Source organism: Lycorma delicatula, chromosome 6 (assembly GCF_047948215.1).
Source record: "Lycorma delicatula isolate Av1 chromosome 6, ASM4794821v1, whole genome shotgun sequence".
Lineage (NCBI taxonomy): Eukaryota > Metazoa > Arthropoda > Insecta > Hemiptera > Fulgoridae > Lycorma > Lycorma delicatula.
In genome coordinates, this window is record NC_134460.1 from 69047181 (window position 1) to 69072167 (window position 24987).

At 28.0% G+C, this 24987-nt stretch overlaps 1 protein-coding gene across 1 annotated transcript in view; it reads right to left on the reverse strand.

Annotated features, from left to right (window-relative positions):
• Positions 1-3842: 3842 nt before the first annotated feature.
• Positions 3843-24987, reverse strand: part of LOC142326880 (zinc finger E-box-binding homeobox 2-like) — a 30251-nt gene continuing 9106 nt past the window's right edge. Inside the window, exons 3-4 of the mRNA XM_075369613.1 lie at positions 15344-15550; positions 3843-4081 (exon numbers count right to left, since the gene is read on the reverse strand). Coding sequence (XP_075225728.1) covers positions 3843-4081; positions 15344-15550 — 446 coding nt within the window. The remainder of the gene's footprint in view (positions 4082-15343; positions 15551-24987) is intronic.

A 24987-nucleotide genomic window follows, 5' to 3' on the forward strand; every position in this document is an offset into this window, starting at 1 on the left:
TTATAAATAAATTGTACAATATCAAAAAATAAAACAAATAAGAATTAAAAAGTTATTTAAACAGAAAATCTCTCTTTTAAAGTAATATATAAAATGTTCATATAATTAAAAATAATATAAAGAAGAAGCAAAATACATTTTTTTAGATTTCCATAGTATGCATTAAGTGGCATAGAAATGGGACAAGGAAAAATAACTTCGTGTTACAGGTAAGTAAGTGTTAAGACACTTAAAATAGCATTATAAATGTTTCTATTTAGGATTAGCAAGCTATTAACGTACTTGAACAGACTAAATATATTTGATGGAGGTCTTGAGGAATTGAACAGACTACATAATCTTATTTTTTGAAGAAAAAAAAATTAGTAGAGAATGAACTAGAGTAGGTGTAAATAAAATAATTGCTAATACTATGACAAAAATCTCTTATTTTAAACTTTGGTTGCTAGAAAGTATATTTTGATCAGGAATTAAATGGATCATATAAAACAACAATCAATATTATTTGTTATTATTTTAATTATCAATATTATTTTCAAAAAAGAAAAATTATATTTCTATAAAAGTTAGTATAACAAATATTAGCAACAATGAAAATTTAATTGTAAAAATAAACTTTTCTTTTATAAAAATAAAGTAATTCAGAAACACAAAACCAGATGTTTACATCTAATATGCCTCAATAAGTTTTCTTTACGTGTAGCTCTATATGGACAAAATGAACATGGAAACTGAGGTTCTACACCACATTCCAAACGTTTGTGTCTCATCAGTGACTCATAATTTTGATATGAACGTGGGCAATCTTCACACTGGAATTTTTTTGCACTGTAGTTTAGATCCTGCCATTCTGTAAAAGAACAATTTTTTTAAGCCTTCCATTAAAATATAATAAAATTATTTATAGAAAATTGTAATCTTTTTCCTTACCCCAAGTATTTAAAGACTGCCCAGTCATTATTAACATAAATATTCATATGTAAATTTTCAAATTTAAAATGTATTTGCTTATATCATAACAGATATTACAGTAATCTTCTGAACCTAATTTTATTAAGTCCACATCAGATAAAACTGAAAAATAGCAAAAGAAAGTATGAAACTGATATACAATTAGTCAAAACAATATTAAAATAATACATAAATTTACTTAATAATATATACGAATAAATAATAAGTAAATAAAAAGGCATCTATATTTCAGAAAATTTGTAAAAATAATAATTTTCAGTAGTGATCAAGCTTCAGGAATTATATAAAACAAATTTTAAATATTGTAGTAAAGAACAGCATACAGAAACAAAATGAATTCATAGTGGAAAAGATTCTATGGTTATATGGCGAAGAACAAACAGAGGCTTTTGAAATATGGTGTTGACTAAAAAATTAAAAAAAAAGAAAAGTTATAAGCTCAGAAATGTTTTAAATGAAAAGGTTACATGTTGGCGAAAATTAAAGACAAGAATAGGGCTGGCTAAATTGATATCTGAAGGAAATATAAACACTGAAATATGAAAAAAAATAATTTAAATATAAGTGAAATATATTTTTTCTCATTTTAGACTCCCTCAATAATTTTCTAACATGTTTCTGTATCACCAAAGTTATGTAAAGTTAATACTTCTGGTGAATTCTTTCATAACAACCATATTAAGATAACTTTTTGTTATATTTATTACACTCATGCACAACTGTGTTTCATTAAAAAAAGTGTTATTACGGCCTAGATATTATAAAGAATTACCAAGCAAATCTCTTTTCTTTAGAAAAATTTCTTAAAATTTCCAATGAGCTACAAAGTAATTCAATTAAAATTATTATTTAATACATATTTCTAAATGAAAAATTTTAAATATAAAGTTTCACAAATTCCTAAGAGTGATAACTCAATTGAGATTGATTTAATTAATTCATAAATTAATTTGAAATGGGAATAAAATAAGTAGATACTATAAATTCAATGAAAAATAAATTAATTTCACTTCATTTATGTATTTTTAATTTTAAGATTATGACTTGGGAGTATATACTTTAAACGAGGAAGATAAAAATGGTAAATGGAAAACTTTTAGACCCTGATCAGCAATCAATTATTCGAACGATTTAACCTTTGACTTAAATACTCTTGTCTAAACACAGATTAACAGGAGAAATGGAAAGAATGAAATGAGCAACATAAAACCGAACCCAACTGACATGATCAGTGAAGCACAAAAGTGCATCAATGCCCACGGTGGTCGTTTTGAATATCTAATGTAACAATAAGGTAAATAAATGAACATTTAAATTATGTTTTATGTTTTTCTTATTTAATTTATCTGTATCATTCATAATATTTCATTCCAACATAACCTACTGATTCTGTAGCAGTTACGTTATAAGTTCAGTTTTATGTTGCTCACTCTGTATCAGACATCAATTAACAAATGCGAAACTATCTATCCCACTGTTGTTCCTAAGAATAGTAAATAATTAAGCTCATAATTCAAGAGCACAATAAGAATTAAATTTTTTCATGTCTCATAAATAAAACAAAGTGGTTAATTTTTTTATGAAATCCAGAAATCTGTATATACTGTAAATACTGAGAATGCAGTGTGAACTGACTGTTAGGATTTTTAAATGTTCAAATTACTATGCCCCACTGGATTGTATAAATACAATTTCCAATCAAAGTTATTTCTGGTTGAAGGTAATTTTTGGGACCTTTAAGGTGTAATGACAGAAAATAATTTTTGAAGAATCAAATTAAACCAAAAATTTGCATTTTATTATGATGTTTTTAAATAAAATTTATTAAGTATAACAGAAAGTTTTTTTTAATATTACATAGGAAATCTATATTACGATAAGACCACCCTCAGGTAATTTTGTAAATGATCTCTTTCTCATCCAAGAATTTAATTTCTGAACATTCCCAAATTATTAGTACAGGATATATCACGTATACTGAATCAGATATAGAATAGTAATAGAGGAATGCATCAATGCAATCACCACCAGAAAGATTTCGTTGCAGAGTGAATGGAAAATATTCTGAAGTACTTTATTAAAAACAATGATTTTATTGTTATGAAAATTTGATTCAATTTGCCGACCCAAAAGTTTACATTTTTAAGAAATTTTCATCACCAACTATTTACAGAGAGAAAGACAGTATATTAATGCTACAAATTTTTGTGAAAAAGTTTTTTTCACAAAAGTTTTAATAAATTTGTAGACATCACCAAAACATGAATGTTTATAAGTTTAAAGATACTTATAACATTCCAGAATCATCAGAATCTCATATTCACAATAACTGACCAAATTATTAAAGTGGATACTGCTTGAAATAAGAACCAATAAAAGAAAATCTCAACCACATTTACAGTAATTGAATGAAAAATAAAAATTTTTATTTCAAAGCAAATATTTCGATAATAAACCAATTTAAAGAAAATAACAAATACCAACTCTTAAGTTTCTTTTTACAAATTTAAATAGTACCACAAAATTTATTATCCACAAAAATTTATTTTGTACAAAGTTTGTACAAATTATTACAAACATTTATGGTTGAAAATGAGAACACTGAACAAAACATATTTATTAATTTATTTTTGAAATTCTTTCACAAAAAAATTTTTTACAATTTTTAAAATGTAAATCAGTAAAACTGTACATCAACACATCTAACAGTCAGAGCACAAAATTACATATGCAACAAATTATAAACAAAAAAAAAAAATTTCAGATAGTTAAAAACACAAACTTTCATCATTATTAAATTATATATTACTTAGTTAAATTAATTTCAAACAAAACTGTTAACAAAAATAAATAATTAAACCAAAACTATGTTATTCAAGTGAAACGCTAGGTACTATATTAGGATGTTTAAAAATAACATGTCTTTTAAGATTTGTTTTCTGAGTAGCTCTATAACCACAGAATTTACATGGAAATTGTGGTTCTTTTCCACATTCAAGACGTTTATGTCTGACCAAACTTTCATAATTCAAATAAGCACGAGGACATGATTCGCATATATATTTTCGTTCAGCAGAAGGTGATGTAGGTTGTAATCGAAGCAGCAATACTGCAAAAAAAGAACCGAATTCAATTAATTTCAAACAGAAATTATATTCATGAATTTGTCAGAGGATTAAGTTCAAAAATACTTACTGATATCCGATAAAGTATACATATTTAAAAAAATAAATAAAAATAGTCTGAAATTATTTTGTTAAGGAACTACAAAAAGCTAGATAAAAGTATTAAATACAATTAAATTAATATGGCAAATATATATGTGATATTAAATACTGTTAGGTAAAGAAATAAAATATATTTTTTAACTAATGTTGCCAAGACAGTAAAAATTATTTTAATAATTAAAATTTATTCACTTATCTGTAGTCATTTAATACCTACTTAAATTGAAAAAAATATTAAAAAATGAATCCTGTTAACCTTTGATTAAAACTAAGTAAAGAATTTTTTAAAATAAACAATGAAAAGCATAAATAAATATTTTACCTTAAATCTACAAATTATATAAGTCAAAATTGAAAATTAAATAAAGAAACAATTTTCTAGAAGGTTCTGGTTTAAACTCTTGACAGGCTTAGCCTTTCCACATAATAAAAATCATTTTTTATATATACAACTGAAAAAAGAAAACAAAGCAGTAATTGGATGTCAGCCTGTTATCATGTAAACAAATAAAAAATAAATGTGACAAAAACTTCATTATCTGATTTGGCAATTTATATTTTTGACTAGTTGAAGTTATGTTGACATAAAATTTTGTTAATTCTGATAGCTTATTATGGGTAAGCTAACTAAAAAAAATTTTATAAATGATAATGCTTAATTACATCATTACAAAATCTATTAAATGTATAAAGATAGAGTTATGGCAAATTGTTATTGAAATGAAACAAAATACTAAAGAACTGTTTATAAAAAATAAAAATCTGGATATTTTGATTGTTAAACTACCAGCATTATCAGTAGATTTAGTAAAATGAGAAAAAGTAAATATTTGAAGAAAATTATTAAATAAATTAATGTAAATTACTATTAACACAGAAATTAATAATGCAAAAAAACAAAGTATGATACATTTAAAACATTAGGTAAAAAACGAATGTGCGATAGATTCAGTTCTTACCTGAAGTTATAAAAATAAAAAAAGTTGTAAAATGTTGCTTTGCGAGAAAAGTGAGAACTAAGCTTAAGTACAGTCTAAACATACTATCTGCCTTATTCCACACATTTAAAATAAAAACTTTTTTTTTTAAATAGTAGTTTTTAGTAAACTACTACTATTTTTGTAGTGTTCTGTTATATATTTCTTTACAGTTTTATTTGTTTATTTTTTATATCCATGTTTACTTTTATTATTTTCCCTTTACTTACTAATACCAACTATTCAAAAATCATAACTAATAACAGATTTATTCAATCTTACATTTTTGTAAACAGTTCTCTTATTTTTTAATTTTATATTAAATGTAAAAAGGGGAGCCTGAGTAATAAATATTTATAGAATGTATTGGTAACATGATTAAATTAAATTAGATTCAAATGGTCTGATATACAATGTAAATGTACACAAAACATTTTTTCATGGTTAAGTTACCCCCTAGGTTATTAAAATTTAGTTTTAAAAACTAAATTTAAAACAAATAAACTTTTACAATATTTCATTATTTAATAATTGCAGGCACATTTTTAGGTGTCATAATACCAGTATCCTCCTCTATGAATCATGAGACCTTGCCGTTGGTGAGGGGGCTTGAGTGCTCAGGGATACAGAGTAGCTGGACCGAAGGTGCAACCATATCGGAGAGGTATCTGTTGAGAGCCAGACTAAGGAATGATTCCTGAAAGAGGGCAGCAGCTCTTTCAGTAGTTGTTAGGGGCGTGAGTCACAATGACTTAAACGGCCATATCAACATCACTCAGTCCTCTGAGTACTGCGCAGCTGAAAGCAATGGAAAACTACAGCTGTTTTTTTTTTCCAAGAAAATGTGGCTCTCTGCATTTTCAAAAGCAATAATGGAGGCGCCTTCCTTGGTAAAATATTCCGGAGGTAAAATAGTCCCCCGTTCGGATCTCCGGGTGGGGACTACTAAGGAAGGGGTCACCAGAAAAGTAAAAAATAACATTCTACGAGTCGGAGCGTGGAATGTTAGAAGCTTAAAAAAGGTTGGTAGGCTAGAGAATTTAAAAAGGGAAATGGATAGAGTAAACGTGGATATAGTAGGAATTAGTGAGGTTCGGTGGGAAGAGGAAGGCGACTTTTGGTCGGGTGACTTTAGAGTAATTAACTCAGCGTCAAATAATGGGCAGGCAGGAGTAGGTTTCGTGATGAACAAGAAAATAGGGAGGAGAGTGGAGTATTTCAAGACGCATAGCGATAGAGTCATTGTAATAAGGATAAATTCAAAACCTAAACCGACAACGATTGTTAACGTCTATATGCCTACAAGCGCCCATGATGATGATGAGATAGAATGTGTATACGAAGAGATTGATGAAGCAATTAAACACGTAAAAGGAGATGAAAATTTAATAATAGTTGGAGATTGGAATGCAAGCATTGGAAAAGGCAAGGAAGGAAATATAGTGGGTGAATACGGGCTGGGCAAAAGGAATGAAAGAGGGGACCGACTTATAGAGTTTTGCACGAAGTATAATTTAGTAATTGCCAACACCCAATTTAAAAATCATAATAGAAGAATATACACTTGGAAAAAGCCAGGCGATACTGCAAGGTATCAGATAGATTATGTCATGGTTAAGCAAAGATTTAGAAATCAACTCGTGGACTGCAAAACTTACCCTGGAGCAGACATTGATAGCGACCATAATTTGGTGATAATGAAATGTAGATTGGGGTTTAAAAACCTGAAGAAAAGGTGTCAGATGAATCGGTGGAATTTAGAGAAGCTTGAAGAAGAGGAGGTAAAGAAGATTTTTGAGGAGGACATCGCAAGAGGTCTGAGTAAAAAAGATAAGGTAGAAAATGTAGAAGAAGAATGGGAGAATGTTAAAAAGGAAATTCTTAAATCAGCAGAAGCAAACTTAGGCGGAATAAAGAGAACTGGTAGAAAACCTTGGGTTTCAGACGATATATTGCAGCTGATGGATGAACGTAGAAAATATAAGAATGCTAGTGATGAAGAAAGTAAAAGGAACTATCGGCAATTAAGAAATGCTATAAACAGGAAGTGCAAACTGGCGAAAGAAGAGTGGATTAAAGAAAAGTGTTCAGAAGTGGAAAGAGAAATGAACATTGGTAAAATAGACGGAGCATACAGGAAAGTTAAGGAAAATTTTGGGGTACATAAATTAAAATCTAATAATGTGTTAAACAAAGATGGTACACCTATATATAATACGAAAGGTAAAGTCGATAGATGGGTGGAATATATTGAAGAGTTATACGGAGGAAATGAATTAGAAAATGGTTTTATAGAGGAAGAAGAGGAAGTTGAGGAGGATGAAATGGGAGAAACAATACTGAGATCTGAATTTAAGAGAGCATTAAAAGATTTAAATGGCAGAAAGGCTCCTGGAATAGACGGAATACCTGTAGAATTACTGCGCAGTGCAGGGGAGGAGGCGATTGATAGATTATACAAACTGGTGTGTAATATTTATGAAAAAGGGGAATTTCCGTCAGACTTCAAAAAAAATGTTATAGTAATGATACCAAAGAAATCAGGGGCAGATAAATGTGAAGAATACAGAACAATTAGTTTAACTAGTCATGCATCAAAAATCTTAACTAGAATTCTATACAGAAGAATTGAGAGGAGAGTGGAGGAAGTGTTAGGAGAAGACCAATTTGGTTTCAGGAAAAGTATAGGGACAAGGGAAGCAATTTTAGTCCTCAGATTAATAGTAGAAGGAAGATTAAAGAAAAACAAACCAACATACTTGGCGTTTATAGACCTAGAAAAGGCATTCGATAACGTAGACTGGAATAAAATGTTCAGCATTTTAAAAAAATTAGGGTTCAAATACAGAGATAGAAGAACAATTGCTAACATGTACAGGAACCAAACAGCAACAGTAGCAATTGAAGAACATAAGAAAGAAGCCATAATAAGAAAGGGAGTCCGACAAGGATGTTCCCTATCTCCATTACTTTTTAATCTTTACATGGAACTAGCAGTTAATGATGTTAAAGAACAATTTAGATTCGGAGTAACAGTACAAGGTGAAAAGATAAAGATGCTACGATTTGCTGATGATATAGTAATTCTAGCCGAGAATAAAAAGGATTTAGAAGAAACAATGAACGGCATAGATGAAGTCCTACGCAAGAACTATCGCATGAAAATAAACAAGAACAAAACAAAAGTAATGAAATGTAGTAGAAATAACAAAGATGGACCACTGAATGTGAAAATAGGAGGAGAAAAGATTATGGAAGTAGAAGAATTTTGTTATTTGGGAAGTAGAATTACTAAAGATGGACGAAGCAGGAGCGATATAAAATGCCGAATAGCACAAGCTAAACGAGCCTTCAGTAAGAAATATAAGTTGTTTACATCAAAAATTAATTTAAATGTCAGGAAAAGATTTTTGAAAGTGTATGTTTGGAGTGTCGCTTTATATGGAAGTGAAACTTGGACAATCGGAGTATCTGAGAAGAAAAGGTTAGAAGCTTTTGAAATGTGGTGCTATAGGAGAATGTTAAAAATCAGATGGGTGGATAAAGTGACAAATGAGTAGGTATTGCGGCAAATAGATGAAGAAAGAAGCATTTGGAAAAATATAGTTAAAAGAAGAGACAGACTTATAGGCCACATACTAAGGCATCCTGGAATAGTCGCTTTAATTTTGGAAGGACAGGTAGAAGGGAAAAATTGTGTTGGCAGGCCACGTTTGGAATATGTAAAACAAATTGTTAGGGATGTAGGATGTAGAGGGTATACTGAAATGAAACGACTAGCACTAGATAGGGAATCTTGGAGAGCTGCATCAAACCAGTCAAATGACTGAAGACAAAAAAAAAAAAAAAAAAAAATACCAGTATTAAAGGTTCAAGCAGAAATGAATTTAGTTGTTGGTATCAAAGAGTTTCAGAAGTCATAATATCATATGCTCTTCGACTTTAATTAATGGCAGTATTTCACAGTTTCTTCAGCCAACATTGATCTGACATTTGTAAGACCAGAGAAAGTGTAATTGAATTAAATGTGATGCAAGTTTTAAAATAAAAATATCGTATTTATTTGAGTAACCCCTGCCCCAGAATAAGTCCTGCACCTCGATATTCCGGACCGAAAATAAAAAAAAAAATCAAGTATATACCAGTATTTTAAAGTGCAACAGATATGATAAAAAAATATGTAAATACGAAAATATTCAGAAAGTAAAGCATTTAAGTTGTTAATTTAAATTACAATATTAATATTACATTAATAATTAATTACCATAAGTATCAGTTTAGTTCAGAATCAGTAGGCCAGTAAAACGAAAAGAAAGAATCATGTTGAAAAGGATAATTTCAATACACTTTTTAATATCGGATTTATTTTTAATTAATCACTGTCACTGTCACTGTCAATGTGTGTAGAAGAGTTACCAGTAGTCTCCACGTCGCTCTGCCAAAGATGATCTTCACTACCATCAAGTTCATTAGATATTCCGCATTTTTTTAAACTTTTCCTTACTAATTCCGTAGAAATACCTTCCTAATCATCTTTTATCCAAACACAAATCTGGTTAAAATCTGGGCATTTGATTCTTCCTGTAGGCGTGAGAAAGAAATTTTCATCAGCCGTCCATTTACTGTACAGTTGTTTTAATGCAGATTTGAACGGTTTATTAATGCAGACATCTAGTGGTTGCAATAGAGATGTCAATCCGCCTGGAATTATTATTTGGTCTGTCATACCCTTTTTTAAAATGTCTTTCACTTTATCAGTCGTATGCCGATAACTATCCATTACTAGCATACCGGTATTTTTTTATTAAGTAAATCTCCTGATCGTTTTTGCCATACACACCTGATCCAATCTAAAGTTAAGGTTTCGTCCATCCAACCTGGCCTGCGCTCTGATAATAATTCCATTTACCTGTACGGTAGGAAAAGTTTTTCTTTTAAAAACAATGTACGAAGGTAATTTTGATCCATCAGAAGTAATGCAAAGCATAACACTACCCCTTTGTTTTTCATTACCACCAGTGCGAATCATAACACTTTTTTTCACCTTTTTTGTTTATGGTTGTCAAATGGCATTTCAAAATATACGGGGGTTTGATCAGCATTTCCTATTTGAGAAGGCAAATAGCCTTTATCTTTTCTAAGATTTATTATGTATTTGTGAATATGTAATATTTTTTGTTCATAAGCATCTAGAAGTCGTTTGTCTTTCGTCTTATTGACAAATCATTTCATGCAAAAAATTGTGTTATCCATCCACGGCTTGCTTTAAAATCAACTTTATTCAATGATTTAGCGATTTCACGAGCATATGATTGACACATTTCTGTCATGACAGCATAACCGCATCTCCTTTTTTCCATAACAAAGTCATACAATTTTTTTCTATGTCTGTGTATTTTGGTTTTAAGCCACGAAAAGCCCTTTTATTACTAGTACCTTTCATCAGAAGTTGTTTCTTCTTACACCAGTCTCCAATGCAGCTTTCATCTATGTCAAATTTTCTTCCTGCCGCCTGATTTCCAATTTTTTCAGCCTCTTCTATAACGCGCAGTTTTTCATTTACTGTAAAAGATCATAGATGCTGTCCTTTTGTACTCATTTTAATGCCGTAATTAAAATAAATCATCGTATTAAACTTTACAAGATAAAACTTAACAGATAAAATGCACATAACCATCCACATATAGAAACAGTACAATGATTACAGCGAATAGACAAGATGACGATGGGTAACTGATACTGTAACTGTAGTGTCATTAGAACCGGATGCAGCCTATACAGAATGAATCAGTTTTATAAAAATTCTGTAACTTTGTTCCTATTGATAATACGAACATGATGTTAATAATTAAGGATGTATTCTGTATAAGCGGCATCTGGTATTGATAAACAAAAGCCTAATGTAACTATATTTATGTGATTGAATTTAGGTACTTCTAAGAAAACGTTTACTTAACATAAATTATCTTGGCTAAAGGCTATGTTTCAAGTAAGCCCCGTACCCTTACTTTTTCTCTCCAATTCCAAGAAAAAAAGTGCAGGGGGTACTCGAATAAATACGGTAACTTATTATTAGATGTGATAATTTTTCTTACGTTTTGGAAATCTATGCAAAATTCTAAATTAATGCAAGCATTAATTTAGAATTATACTAATGCCACATTAATAGTAAATTAAGTATCAGCCTAATAAAAATTATTACATTTATACTTAAATTATTACAAGAACTTGCAATAAAAATAAATATTAATATATAAATAGAAAACACATGTATGTGTGTGTGAGTGAGAGAGAGTGAGAGAGAGAGAGAGAGTTAGAAGGGAATATTATTTACTTATATTTATTGACATTCAGTTATAGTACACAATCAACAGAGACAAGTGTAAAAATGACACATTTCTGTACTTTTTGGATTTGGGATACTTTTATTCAATATCCAAAAGCACAAATCATATTCAAATACATCTGTCCCTTAAGGAGTAACAGAATAACAACAATCAAAAGGAAAATGTAGTGAATCAGGTTCTGGTTCAAACCCTGATCAGTTTGGTACGTTACATGGGGTACAAAAATACTTTTTTTTTTAAAGTAGGTAGATAATTAAATATCAACTTACTGTTATTTCATAAATAAATAAATAACTACTAAGGATAACAAATTCATTTACAATCTTTGGCAAGCTGTCAGGGGTAATTATAATAAATAAACTAGAATTTTAGATCTTATTTCTCTGAAGTGAACATCATGATTTGAAATTATTTTGAATATGGAAAACTGGTCTTATCTGTAAAAGATACAAATAAATTTGGTTCAAATTTATTGGTTCAAAGTTTTTCACTGTCAAACATTGTGTACAAAGTCACCAAATATAAAATTACACATCTGGTAAAAAAAAATTTATGAAACTGTTATGCAAATGAAATAAGGAACTAGTGTAATTAAAATAACTGATATAAGTTAAAACTGATTTTAAACTTTATATTTTTTATTAAACAAATAATTCTAATTATTTTTTGCTATATTTATGTTAGATTAATCATATTATGTTTTGTGGTATTTTGGGTTGAAAATTTTCACATAAACAGATATTTTTTAAAAGAAATTTATTATTCCTTCTTAAGAACATTTGTTTTGAGATATGAGTCATTTTAAAGAAACTATGCATTTAAAAAGACTGAAACAACAGTAAAAATTATAAAATAATTAAAATTAATTTATTAAAAATTATGTTAAAATTTTGAAAAATAAAGTTGTAGAAAAGAGAATTTTCTTTAAAATTATTTTTCTTATTGTCTATTTTATTATTTTAAATGGTCAAAGGAGTCAAAAAAATTGAAGTTATATATCTTTCCAAGCTGGCTGTCAGTTCTGTCAGTATGCTGGGTTGGTCTTGGATTCAATTCTCATCCAGGATCTGAAATATTTCCGTATTTGATTATTACTGTAAAAAGCCAACTGTAACTGGGTGTCAAACTTCTGTTGCTGAATGGATCATTAAATACAAACTGAAGATAAGCCTGTACTTAATAGACATTATTAAAAGAAACTGTGATCTTTATAAGATTGGTTCAATCAACTTTTTCATAACTCTCTGAGTTGCTTTTTTTTTTAAAGCACGTTTAGAAAACTAAACGTACATAGTAACAATACACTAGCAAATTTTCATGTACATATTTTGTTTTTTAATTTGGAGCACCAGAAATATATGTTTCTATAATATTTTTACTCTACAGCCGTCAAAAATTCCAAGAAGGCATTCATCCTAACTGCCAGGGAAGTGACCCAATTATTCTCAAGTAGTTTATTTTATATATATAATAAAAAAAATCCACAACAAACTGTATCTTACATAAAAAAATAAATAAATATTATTTACACAAAAACGAAGCTAATAAATTTAAGCTAAAAAATCTTACATTACTAAATCTTAAAAGGCATTGTCTTCAGCAGTTACTTATTCATAAATTTTATCAGCATTAGTAATTCGTAGATAGATCATTAAATACTAGCAGCAACCAAATAACCTAACCAAAGAGAAACTACATCCATTTTTTTTTTAATCCTGAAGATAGACATATGGAAACAATGAGTATATTAAAACTGATCTCTAACATTGACAATTTATTTTATATCTTTTATTTTCCAGGGTGCGTTTTCAACATATCATGTTTAAGTAGAATTACCATGTGTGTATATAGGACTGACATATAATATAGTTGAGTTGTAGAACCTACAACTCAAAACTATTCTTAAAAGAATAACAAACACTTTTTTCAATAAATATCTAAAAAGAAAAATGAACAGTTTTTCAATACAAAAATTAATATATTTCATTTTATACAAAAAAATTCTAAATAACACATATTAAGTATCTAATATTTAATATCAACAAAAATAATTTATAAACTTTCTAGATAAAAATGTATAACAAGATTTGGTTTCATTATACAATACCAAACAAAATTATAATAAAATAACATTTAAAAAATAATAATAATAAAAGTCACAGATAATTGTAATGGAGAAACATAATAATTTCAAAATAATTATTTAATTACTGCAGTAGTAAGTAACATTACAATTATGTACTAGGTCCTCATCACTACATTGTATTGTGTGTTAAGTACACACAATATCAGATGTATTCATGACAACTGCTGTTTATTTTTTTTAAATATTCAAAAATAATTTAGGTGAATTTTTTAATTTATCTATTTTGTAATTTTGGACATAAATTTTTATTTAGAATTAAAAGTAAATAATATTGATATTTAAATTATATTAAATAAACCACATCACATATTTAATAGAATTTAAATATAATTTAACATTACAGAGGAATATGAATCTTAAAAAAAATAATTTCAGTAAAAATATGTATATATCTGCTAGAAAAACATTACTACCCAACAGAAGTTGATATCCTCATAATCTTCTTTGAACCATAGTATGGCCATTTTTAATTTCCTGAAATTAGAAATTTCAAAGGTCATACCATCCTTTTCAAATTTTGACAGTTTGCTTGAGATTGTAAGCAACATATACATCCACATTTCACTTAAATTTGTTGGTCTATTTTCAAGCTAATTTATATTTTTATACATAAGAGATTTTGTGATAAATATATTTTTACCTCACCAAAGAGTTTCTTATCCAAGATTATATCTACTGGGTCTCCTCCAGTCTTGTTTCCACTGACATATCTTTTTTTAAAAGTCAACTCAAATCATTTTTTCCAAATCATAATGGTCAGATCTCTGAACAACAATAACAGAAAAATAACATAAACCATCATACATGGTTATAAATGAAGGTTTCATGACAAACATAACTAATTACCAAAATTAAGATTTTAATCGTTCAGCTAACTGATGATACAGCTACAAAAGCTTTCAGTTTTATGAAATTAGAACAATTAGTTAAATCTAAATTAATCCTTGTAAATTAATAGCAGTTAATCATAAAACTGTGACAACTTTGCCATTACAATAACTCTCTGATTATTTTGTAAAAAGAGAGAAAAAAATTGAAGGAAGAAAAAAATTTTAAAAAAAGTCTAATTTTATAATGAATTCATTACATAAAATTTTATATTACTTGTATTTGTACGATAAATTTTGATTCGTATATGGTCAGATTGTACAAATTTTTTAAATGTACTAATGTATTATTAACTTCATTAGTAAGTTGTTTGAATGTTTACTGACCGATCTAAAAATTTTAAAATAATTTCAGTAGTATTTGTGATCATTTATATATCAGTTAAATTTGGAATAATTTCAAAATAAAATTACAGATCATGCAAAAAAGTAGTTAATTATTTTAATACTTTCAATCAAATAAATTAATTAAATAATTATTTAATTATTATGATGAGATTTTTTGATTAAAAAAAAAAAAAATGGATAAGTAAGCTATTTTGGGTAGTAATGTTTACACAATATATTCAGCTTTGATTAATTTGTTTTAAACTAGAAACAGTATGAAATATGTGCTTAAACGTACTCTTTAATCTTGTAAATAAATAATAAAAAAATCTCTATTTATTTAGAGAAAAAAACATTTGTTAATATCAAATTTTTAATTTAATATCAAGTTTCTCAGAGGGACAGATTAAAATAAATTAAAATTTTAAATAATTTAAAATTTAACAAAATCATAAAATACCAGCAGCAAAAAAACTAAGTGGATGTTTACGACTCATATGCCTCTGAAGATTTCCTTTACGTGTAAATTTATAACCACAAAAATAACATGGAAATTGTGGTTCTTTTCCACATTCCAATCTCTTATGTTGATAAAGACTTTGTATACTTGAATAAGTTCGTGGACAAGCATCGCATTTATATGGGCGATCCTGTAACAATGTTAAGCCTAGAGAACAAAAAAATTTATTAGGATAAAATCAAACTGGCAATAGGTAAAAAAATTAATAAACCAATAAAAAAATAAATAAAAAAAACAAAATTAAAAAACTGATAGAAAAAAAAATATATATATATATATACACACAAACCTGTACAAAAAATATAATATTTTACATTATATTTACATAATCCTTAAATAATAAATTTTTTTAATGAATAATAATTTGTTTACCTCAGTAAAAATGTGAATACTTTTAGTTTACATGCTATTTTAATGTACAAATACATTGATCAAAATAACAAATATATTACATCATAAGTTATAGTAAATAATAAATACATTTCTTTTTAAATTAGAAATTTACCTTATATGGTGTTTTTTTTTCTCAGTAAAAGTGTGTTTTTGTCGTACAAACTTCTTTGTCAGTAATACATTATTAATGAAATGACATGAGTAATAATGTTCTTTCAATCAAATACTTTTAAACATTTTTGTTATAATATATTTTTATTTTATTATATTTCCTATTTAAGAACACTACTTTCCTTCCCACTTTTCAATCATATAATTGTAGTTATTTTTTTTAAAATCATTTATTATCTTTTCTGATGAAATAGTGTGTACATGAAAGTACTTCAATAAAAAAATATGAAAATTAAGAATATTGTAAATTTATAAATTATTTAATGACTATTATACACAATAAACTTGCAGCTAGTTGTTAGTCAATTTATTTCACACAGATGTGAAACATCTACTTTTTCTGCTTTAGATTCATATCCTATACTACATTGTTACATACTGTTCACAATGACAGCTAATCATGAATCTCTAAAATATATAGTTTTTTATCACTGAAGAACCTAAAAATCACATTAAATAAACATAAGTGGAAGTAAAAATCAGCATTATATTTTAAACATGCACAGTATGGACAACCAACACCAAGATTTTAATGAGCAACAGACCCCAAATTACACTTAAAAATTTGTTTCATACAATCAATAGGAAAAAAATTTTCATAATTTTTTATCCACTTGAACAGGCTTTATATTTTTACTTTTTAAGAATTTTCATGTTTATAAATAACTAAAAAAATTATACAGTGATTCAAACTATGTTAGAGGTGTTAATTTTAAGTACTCAAGAGGTGATTACTTAAAAAGCTACTTAGGTAGCTTTATTTCAGTATTTGATATAAGTCCTGATGTAAAAATTACTATTAAAGGATATATTTTACATTGGTTGTGTTTGTAACAAATTAAACTTATTTAATACAAAATGATTATTTTAAAATAGATTTACAAAACACATTTTTTTAAGAAAAAAAATTACAAAGTTCATAATACTTCCAATAAATTCTCATGGAACAATAACAAAGGGAATATCAACAGATCAGCGTAATGTCTATTTACACATGCTTTTGTTAAAATATTAACAAATTTTCTTGCAATATTTTTTTTGTGTTAGTAACCAGACAGTTATACAAAAAATGTAAAAATCATACAGAACCTTTTAAAACTGAACAGGATAAAGTTTTTAGAGAAAGTCAATTTTAATATTTTTTTTTAATTTCTGATTTATGGACCAATAGAAAAACTGATATGAAATACAAAAACAGTTTTTATATTTTACAGTGACCAACTAACCTAAATTATTTTCATTAATTATTTTATATATACACAACATACATGTATAGACTGGAAAATAACCATTTGTTAGTGATATAAATGATAAATAATAATGTGATACACATTATAACTGAGAACCTTAATAAAATTATTAAGCAACATGTTTATTTAATGGTGAATAGCTTAATGAATGGTAATGAAAAACAATAATATACTGCTTGTATCTTTGGGAGACAGTGAATATGGTGCAATATTATATGCAATATAAGGAGACCAAAAAAAGTTCAATAGCAAAGGTGCAATTCATACATAGATTTACGATCCAAGAATGAGAAAAAAAATTCTGAATAACTTTGGAAGCTCAATCCAAAAATATATTAAACACACTGGAGTTTAACACCAACATGCATAAAACATTGTTAAGAAAGTGTAATCCTATCCAAAAGACTGATGCGTCTAATAGAAATATGTATTAATAAGTGATATGTTATGCTGAATTATTAACATGTAAGCTTATGCTAAATACAATTTTAAGGTTTTTACATATTGCATTTTTATCTAGGTCCCTAACAAATGATTATTTTCAAACATTTTATATAGTAATAATAGTTTAAAAGTTTATTAAATCCTCATCAGTGCTACCACCACCAACTGAACTGAGAAGCATATACCAAGAATATGGGAGTAATTAGTCAGTTCACTTCCTTTATAAACTGTGCTAGTAAGGTATGTGGAACCACTGGAGAATAAATGCAATAAATGAGTAATAAAAAAGTTATTTATCTTTAATTATCACATTAAAACATAAGCACTAGTAATTAATATTAATTTTACAATTAAACTGAATTAATATACAATAGTTCTGGTAGAATTACAGTATTTACTTGAATACTAACCATGGTATACTATAAAAGTCTTAGAAAATTTTACACAGTAATAGGATTCACTGAAAACTTTAAAATGATTTGAAGATGAAACAAGATAAATCATTAAGGTTTCATCATTGTACTGTTAGTGAATATTTTATTTATAAAAAAATAAATGTGGAAGACGGCAATTGTTACTGTCCATAGTTCGTTAAAATGGAAGATCAAACCCTATGGAAGAGAACACAATGGAAACTGAAAACAGCTAATTATGTAGTTTAAAAGAAAAATATGTACCACTCTACAGCTCTTTTAAGTATATTACATGAAATGAAATATTACATTCACTTCACTTCATGTAATACACTTAAGCAAGAGTTTAAACATAAATAAATAAATAGATTTAAATGACTTTCAATGAGTTCTAGAGTTATAAAAAATCTACATTTTTTCAATTCGTTTGTTTACAATTAGAAATGTCAGTACTTGCTACTGTAAGTCAGTTGCTTTGTTGTCCACTAGCAAGCAGTTGTGACCACATCAAAAAAGTAATTATTAAACCCACATTTATTTAATCTTATTGATCCAAGGAAAAATGTATAGTAAATGTGACTTTTACTCTCAGTATTTTATCTTTGCGTTATTATATATTCAATGATAATACTCCTTGTGATATTTGTGTTGCATTGGAATGATCAGGCCATTGAAATTTACTGTCTTCTCCAAATGACAAATATTTTTCATCTAATTTCAATACTGATTGAAAAAAAAAATATCGATTACAATCTACATAAGAACAAATTTATGAATAAAACAATCTGTAGTTATCAGGTAATAAATAACAGAGGGAGATATTTTTTTAATCTATGCGACAATTCCTAAATTTAATCTTTAGCTTATTCATCTTTCCAGTATCACCTAAATCTGTTGTACCAGCTAATAGGGGAATCGTTCAGCCTTTAAGCTGATTTATACAGTAATTACTGTAGTTTTATGTCTATATCTTAATGAAATGGGACTTATAAATTAAAAATTACCAATCAGAAGCAAATTTTATGATGGCAACTGCAAAATATAACATGACTGAGAAAATATTATAGTAATAAAAGTATAAAATGTACAGTTTTGTACTGTTACTTAATTTAGTTAAACTTATATATTTCATTCAGCAGAATTTTGCTATAAGAAAGGAAAATAAAAATATATAGCAATTTATCCAGTAGGGCTGCAGATTCATACATAACATAACATAAAGTAGCTTTAATTCAAGTTAACTTATATTAAGTTGTAGCATTGGAGCTTATGGAGACATAATGCATAAAATCACTAGTTAGGTAAAGGTCGATGAAAAATGGATGTCATGTAAGGTTCTTCAGTGAGATCTCTGGTAAAGTTTACCTAAAGGGTGGGTTCTTCATCATTCAATAACTTCATCAGAGATTCATTGTTTATCTAACTACTGTTTTAGCAAACACCATGCTAACTGGAGGCCAATTCAGATCTGCTAATCGATGTCATAGTATTTCTTTTGGTCAGAAATTGTTATCTCATTATCTTCAACCTTTAAAGTCTGAGCATCTATCTGATCTGTACTTTGTTAAAGGATGAGAGTTATAAAAAAATATATACAGCTTTTACTAAAATAGCAAAGAATGAAACTAAAATAATATAAGTATTAAAGTGCTACAGTTCTTGACTGCCTGAGAATATTATAATAATTTTAATTCATACCTTATTTATAGGCAGAGATATAAGAAGTTAGGAAAAGTAGAATCTCAGCCTGAAAGAATTTTAAGATATTTTCCAAAGCTGACACCATGGTAGTAACCATTAGAGGTACCAGCTACAGCTAAGTTTTACTTCAGTTTCTGAAGTAAATTTTTTTTTTCAACATCAAGTTCATTTTATAAAATTTTGTTTATTTATCTATTTTAAATTTGGACAGGCCTATTAAAATTATTCTTCAACTGAAAAAAAGGTCACTCACAAGAAAAATACAAATATTGAGTATATATAGATAAAAAAAGTTTTTTTATCCTTTGTTCCTTTATATTTTATCCTTTGTATTTCGTATGAAATACATTGAATACCAGAATAACATCAGGCTGTCATTAACTATCCTAATAATAACAAAATATTTAACTTAGAAGATTTTCAACTAAAGTTATATGGAAAAAGCTTGTAACAGGGGTACTACAAGAATTTCTGCAATAAAATAGAAGGATCATTGAAATCAGTCTACTTTGTGAAAAGTAAGGCAAGATTCACAAACAGTATTACATAAGAATTGAATCAGGAACCCCCCTTCTTTTATTGAAATCAATAAAAAAAAGATTGAATAAAAGTAATGGTTTTAAGTGTTCAGTATATCCTATTTTATGGGTTCAGACTTAAGGTTACTTTCAAATATAAATTAAAACTTTATATGAGAATTTAACCATGAAATTTACAAAAAATTACTAATTATAATAACAAAACAATTAATACTAACTCAATATTAAATACATAATTCTATATTATACAAAATTTATGTTTCACAAATTAGATTGTAAAGTGAATATTCTATTGATCATATACCATTTGCTTATCATAATAAACAAACATTTTAAATCTTTTGTACCTATAATCCCCCAAGTGAGAATTTCATAAAACTATCATAAATAAGCCAAAACTAAATAGTAGTGAAAAGTACAGCAGCAAGAGATATTTTTTTAATGTAAGTTTCATAAAATAGATACTATGCTAAAAATCAAAGTAAGCTTTAAACTCTCAAGACCAATTTAAACTAGTTTATGCCAAAAGGTTACAAGTTATTACTGTTGTACGATAGTAGTCCTAACCATTATTCTGAAAATTTTCAAAATTGAGTTTCTTAAAAAGATTCATAAAATAATTGGATAATATTTTAATACATTTATTAATATACAAAAAATTATATTTATATACCTTTTTTAGGATTTCAAGCATTTATATTAAAATAAATAATTAAGTTCTTTCTTTAGAAATTCTAAATTTCAAAATAGAATTTCTCAAAAAAATAACTTTCTTATTACTGAATGAATTGATACATTTTAAAAATAATTTCTAGCATCTGCAGACAACTTTTACAAAGATATTGAAAAAAGATATCCCTGATAAAGATTGATGTAATGTTGACTACTTTACTACAATTCATAATAAAAGTACTGCTATATATACTCACTCACACATGTGGATTCTGAGTAGAGCACCCAAGGGTGTTTTTCACTAAGCAAAAAATATTTTTTTTTAAACTGACAATTTTAAAAGCTTCATTTTTTATGATCCCAGATCATAAAAATCACTCCTTTTACATGTATCCAGTAGTACTAAAGAAAAACAGTAAGAATTAAAAAAAAAAAAGTTATAACTTCAAAACCGTTGAAAGATCCTCAACAAATCATAGTAATGAATTACAGAATTAAATAGAAATTTGAGGCACTATTTCAAAATATTAATTGGTTGCACTTATTTAATCAGCACTAATCCAAAACAATTTTAGTACCATTATAATAAACAGCAAACTTTTAGATGATTCATGATAAATGCCTCATAATAACATGCATTTTACGTTTGTAAGGAGTCTTAAAATTTTTATAACAATATTCACATGGAAACTGTGGCTCTTTCCCGCATTCAAATTTTTTATGATTCCATAAAGATGAATAGTGTCGATAAACTTTTCCACAAGTACACTTAAATGAGTCTTCTGAGTTGCTATTAATGACAGCAGAATTGTAAAAATTATCTGAAAAATATAAAACATTTTCATTAAGAAATATTTTGTAACTGCATATATATTATATAAAAAGATGTTTTTATTATATTAAAGCCATAAATGCCAACTTTTCACAATTAAAATAAGAAAATCTTTAATCTCAGAATGTGAAAAATTGAATCTTGGATCCTTAAAGATTTATTAATAATTAACTTTATAAAATTAAATTAATTAAATAAAAATAATAAATTATACTTAAATGACAAAAACAATCTTACTTACCAGAAGAAGGCAGGCAAACATTTCTTGAAAATGATCTGAGATAATTTGATTGAGATTAACACAATTTTTTATAATTATTTGTTGGGATTATATCCAGAAAGTAGTATTTCCAGTTTCTAGAAAATTCTCAATAAAATTGGAAAAGTAGGCAATTATGTAAAGCTGTTAGTAATGTCATTTGAGTAGGAAGGCATTTTTAAGCATCTTGCTTAATACTGAGCATTTGAACCAAGTATAAATAAGTAATTGAAACCACAATATATCAAAAACTATTATATAATAATTCAATATCAACATTCACCATAAACATAATTTTAATAATACTCACAATCTAATCCTAGAAAAAAGATGCAAGTAACAATTAAAATTATAATAAATGCAACAAATAATGTAATAATGTAATTCACTGTTCTATTTTTATAAGATATGCAAATCATACAGTTGTAAATCAGGAAAAATACATAAAATGAGCAGAAGTTGGTATTCATTACCAAATATATGGGGAGGGTGGGAAGTCCCTTTACATTGTAATAAATCCAGCTTAATTGGGCTCTTTCTTTTTTTTCCTGTTTAGCCTCCGGTAAGTACCGTTCAGATAATACTTTGGAGGATGAATGAGGGTGATATGTATGAGTGTAAATGAAGTGTAAGTCTTGTACATTCTCAGTTCAACCATTCCTGAGATGTGTGGTTAATTGAAACCCAACCACCAAAGAACACCAGTATCCACGATCTAGTATTCAAATCCGTGTAAAAATAACTGGCTTTACTAGGATTTGAATGCTGGAACTCTCGACTTCCAAATCAGATGATTTGGGAAGACGCATTCACCACTAGACCAACCCGGTGGGTAGCTTAATTGGGCTCTACTGCTGCTAATTCTCACCGCTGTTATCGCTCACTGCTGCTGGAAAAGGTAGGGATTGTCCAGTGTGTTCATTTATGGTGGATGACCTTAGTCGTAGAGTGTGGTTAAAATGGTGGATATGAGTGCATTCACTGCTGAACAATAATTGTTAGCTTGAGTGTGGGTCCACAAACATCCATACACTGGTAAAACATTGGAGAACATTATGAATGATTTCTTTGTGCTTTTGGGAAATTGTCACTATCACGGCAAACATTATTGAGTTGGGAAAACAAGGCTTTTGAAATGGGAAGTGTATTTGATACACCACACAGTGAGAGACCAAGCACTGAAACTGAAACTGAAGTGTGTGCTGCTATGGAAGCATCAATAACGATCACAAATGAAATCAATGCACAAATGTTCTGTAGAGTTAGCCATTCCAAGATCGACAATGAAATACCATAAGTGTAAGTACTTGAAAGTTTAATGTTTTTGTCTAGCTGCAGTTAGTTAATAAGTTGAGTGACAATGACCTTGGCTGATATGTTTATACAAGTCAGTTATTGCTTGAAAACGTTGTAAGAGCGAACATTAAAAAGAATGTTGCAATTTATCGAAGCTCTAGTGACCAAAATGGTTTTTTCTGGGCAACAGACAATTGTCACTTTTTTGAGGAAATCAAACACAATTTACCTATGTTATGATTTGGGCTGGATGGCAGCTGAACATCTTGATCCTTATTTTTTTGATGGCACAGTTAATCAACACAATTATCTAAAACTGATCAATGAGTGGTTGGTTCCAGAATTAACGACAAAAGGGATTACTGACATCATTATGTTTCAGCAAGACAGTGCTTCAGTGCATTTTGCTTTGAATAACTGCAAACACCGTAATAAAGTTTTTACCAATCACTAGACCAGAAGAACTACCCAGCTCAATTGCATTCGCCAGCAAGAAGCCCTGACCTCACCACACCTGACAATGCACTGTAGGGTTTTATAAAAGTAGAGCTCTGAAAATGCAGATACATCAACAACAAGCAGCTCCAAGATGCTGTTCGGTCAGGATTTAAAATGATCACCCCTGATATGCTGTTGCAGATGAACAACCAGAATGAAGGCGCATATAATGCTGTGCTTTGATCATGGTAGAACCCACATAGATGTTTTAAATCCATAGAAGGTAAACTGCAAGCTGCACCTACCCTAATAATTTCATAACTACATTAAAGGGATTCCCGTCCATCCCTTAGGCATTCAAAAAGATCCAAGAGATAAGCAATAAAACTAAACTTGATAATAACTATATATACTTGATAAGAATATGCCAAAAAACTAAATTACAGGTAAAGTAAAAGAACAGTAAAAGATAAACACAAATTAGAAATATAACAGGCTTTTCCAGTGTTTCCAGTTACAGTAGCAGTATATTAAGAGTGTCCACAAGTCTTTAATTGTCTGATAAATTGACAAAGCCAATAGAAGTGTCATGGATGATACAATTTTGTATATGAATGTGAGAAAAGGAATGAAGTTACTAGAAGACAGAAGAAAAGGTCAGTGGCATAAGACTGAAAAAATACAAAATATTTTATGAGTTGTGCAAGTAATTACCAGGGTCTAACTACCTATGCAGAGTAAGTAAGGAACTTCAGATGCACTGACTTTACCACACACTAGAAGGTAGCTGCTGGGAAGATGAATATGGTAATAGTAAAATTTTGGACAATACTGGACAACTGTCCAATTTTTTTTCAACTAGAAAAAAGTTATAGATATGTAATGTGATAAGAGAATACTGAGCTAACTAATAAAGTGTGTGTGTGTACAGAGAAAGAAATTAAAAATGGAGGGGCCAAATAGAGAATGAGAAAGGTGACGCTATGCTATGTAAAAAGAAAATTGATCATTTTTGAAGAATAATTAAGATGAGACCAGAGGTCCGGGGTTCAAATCCCAGGCAGGCATGGCATTTCTCATACACTACAAAATTCTATTTCCATATCCCATGCACAAGCTTCAAGTTTATTTGGAGATATATGTATATAAAACCTACACTTAAAAGAGATGGATGAA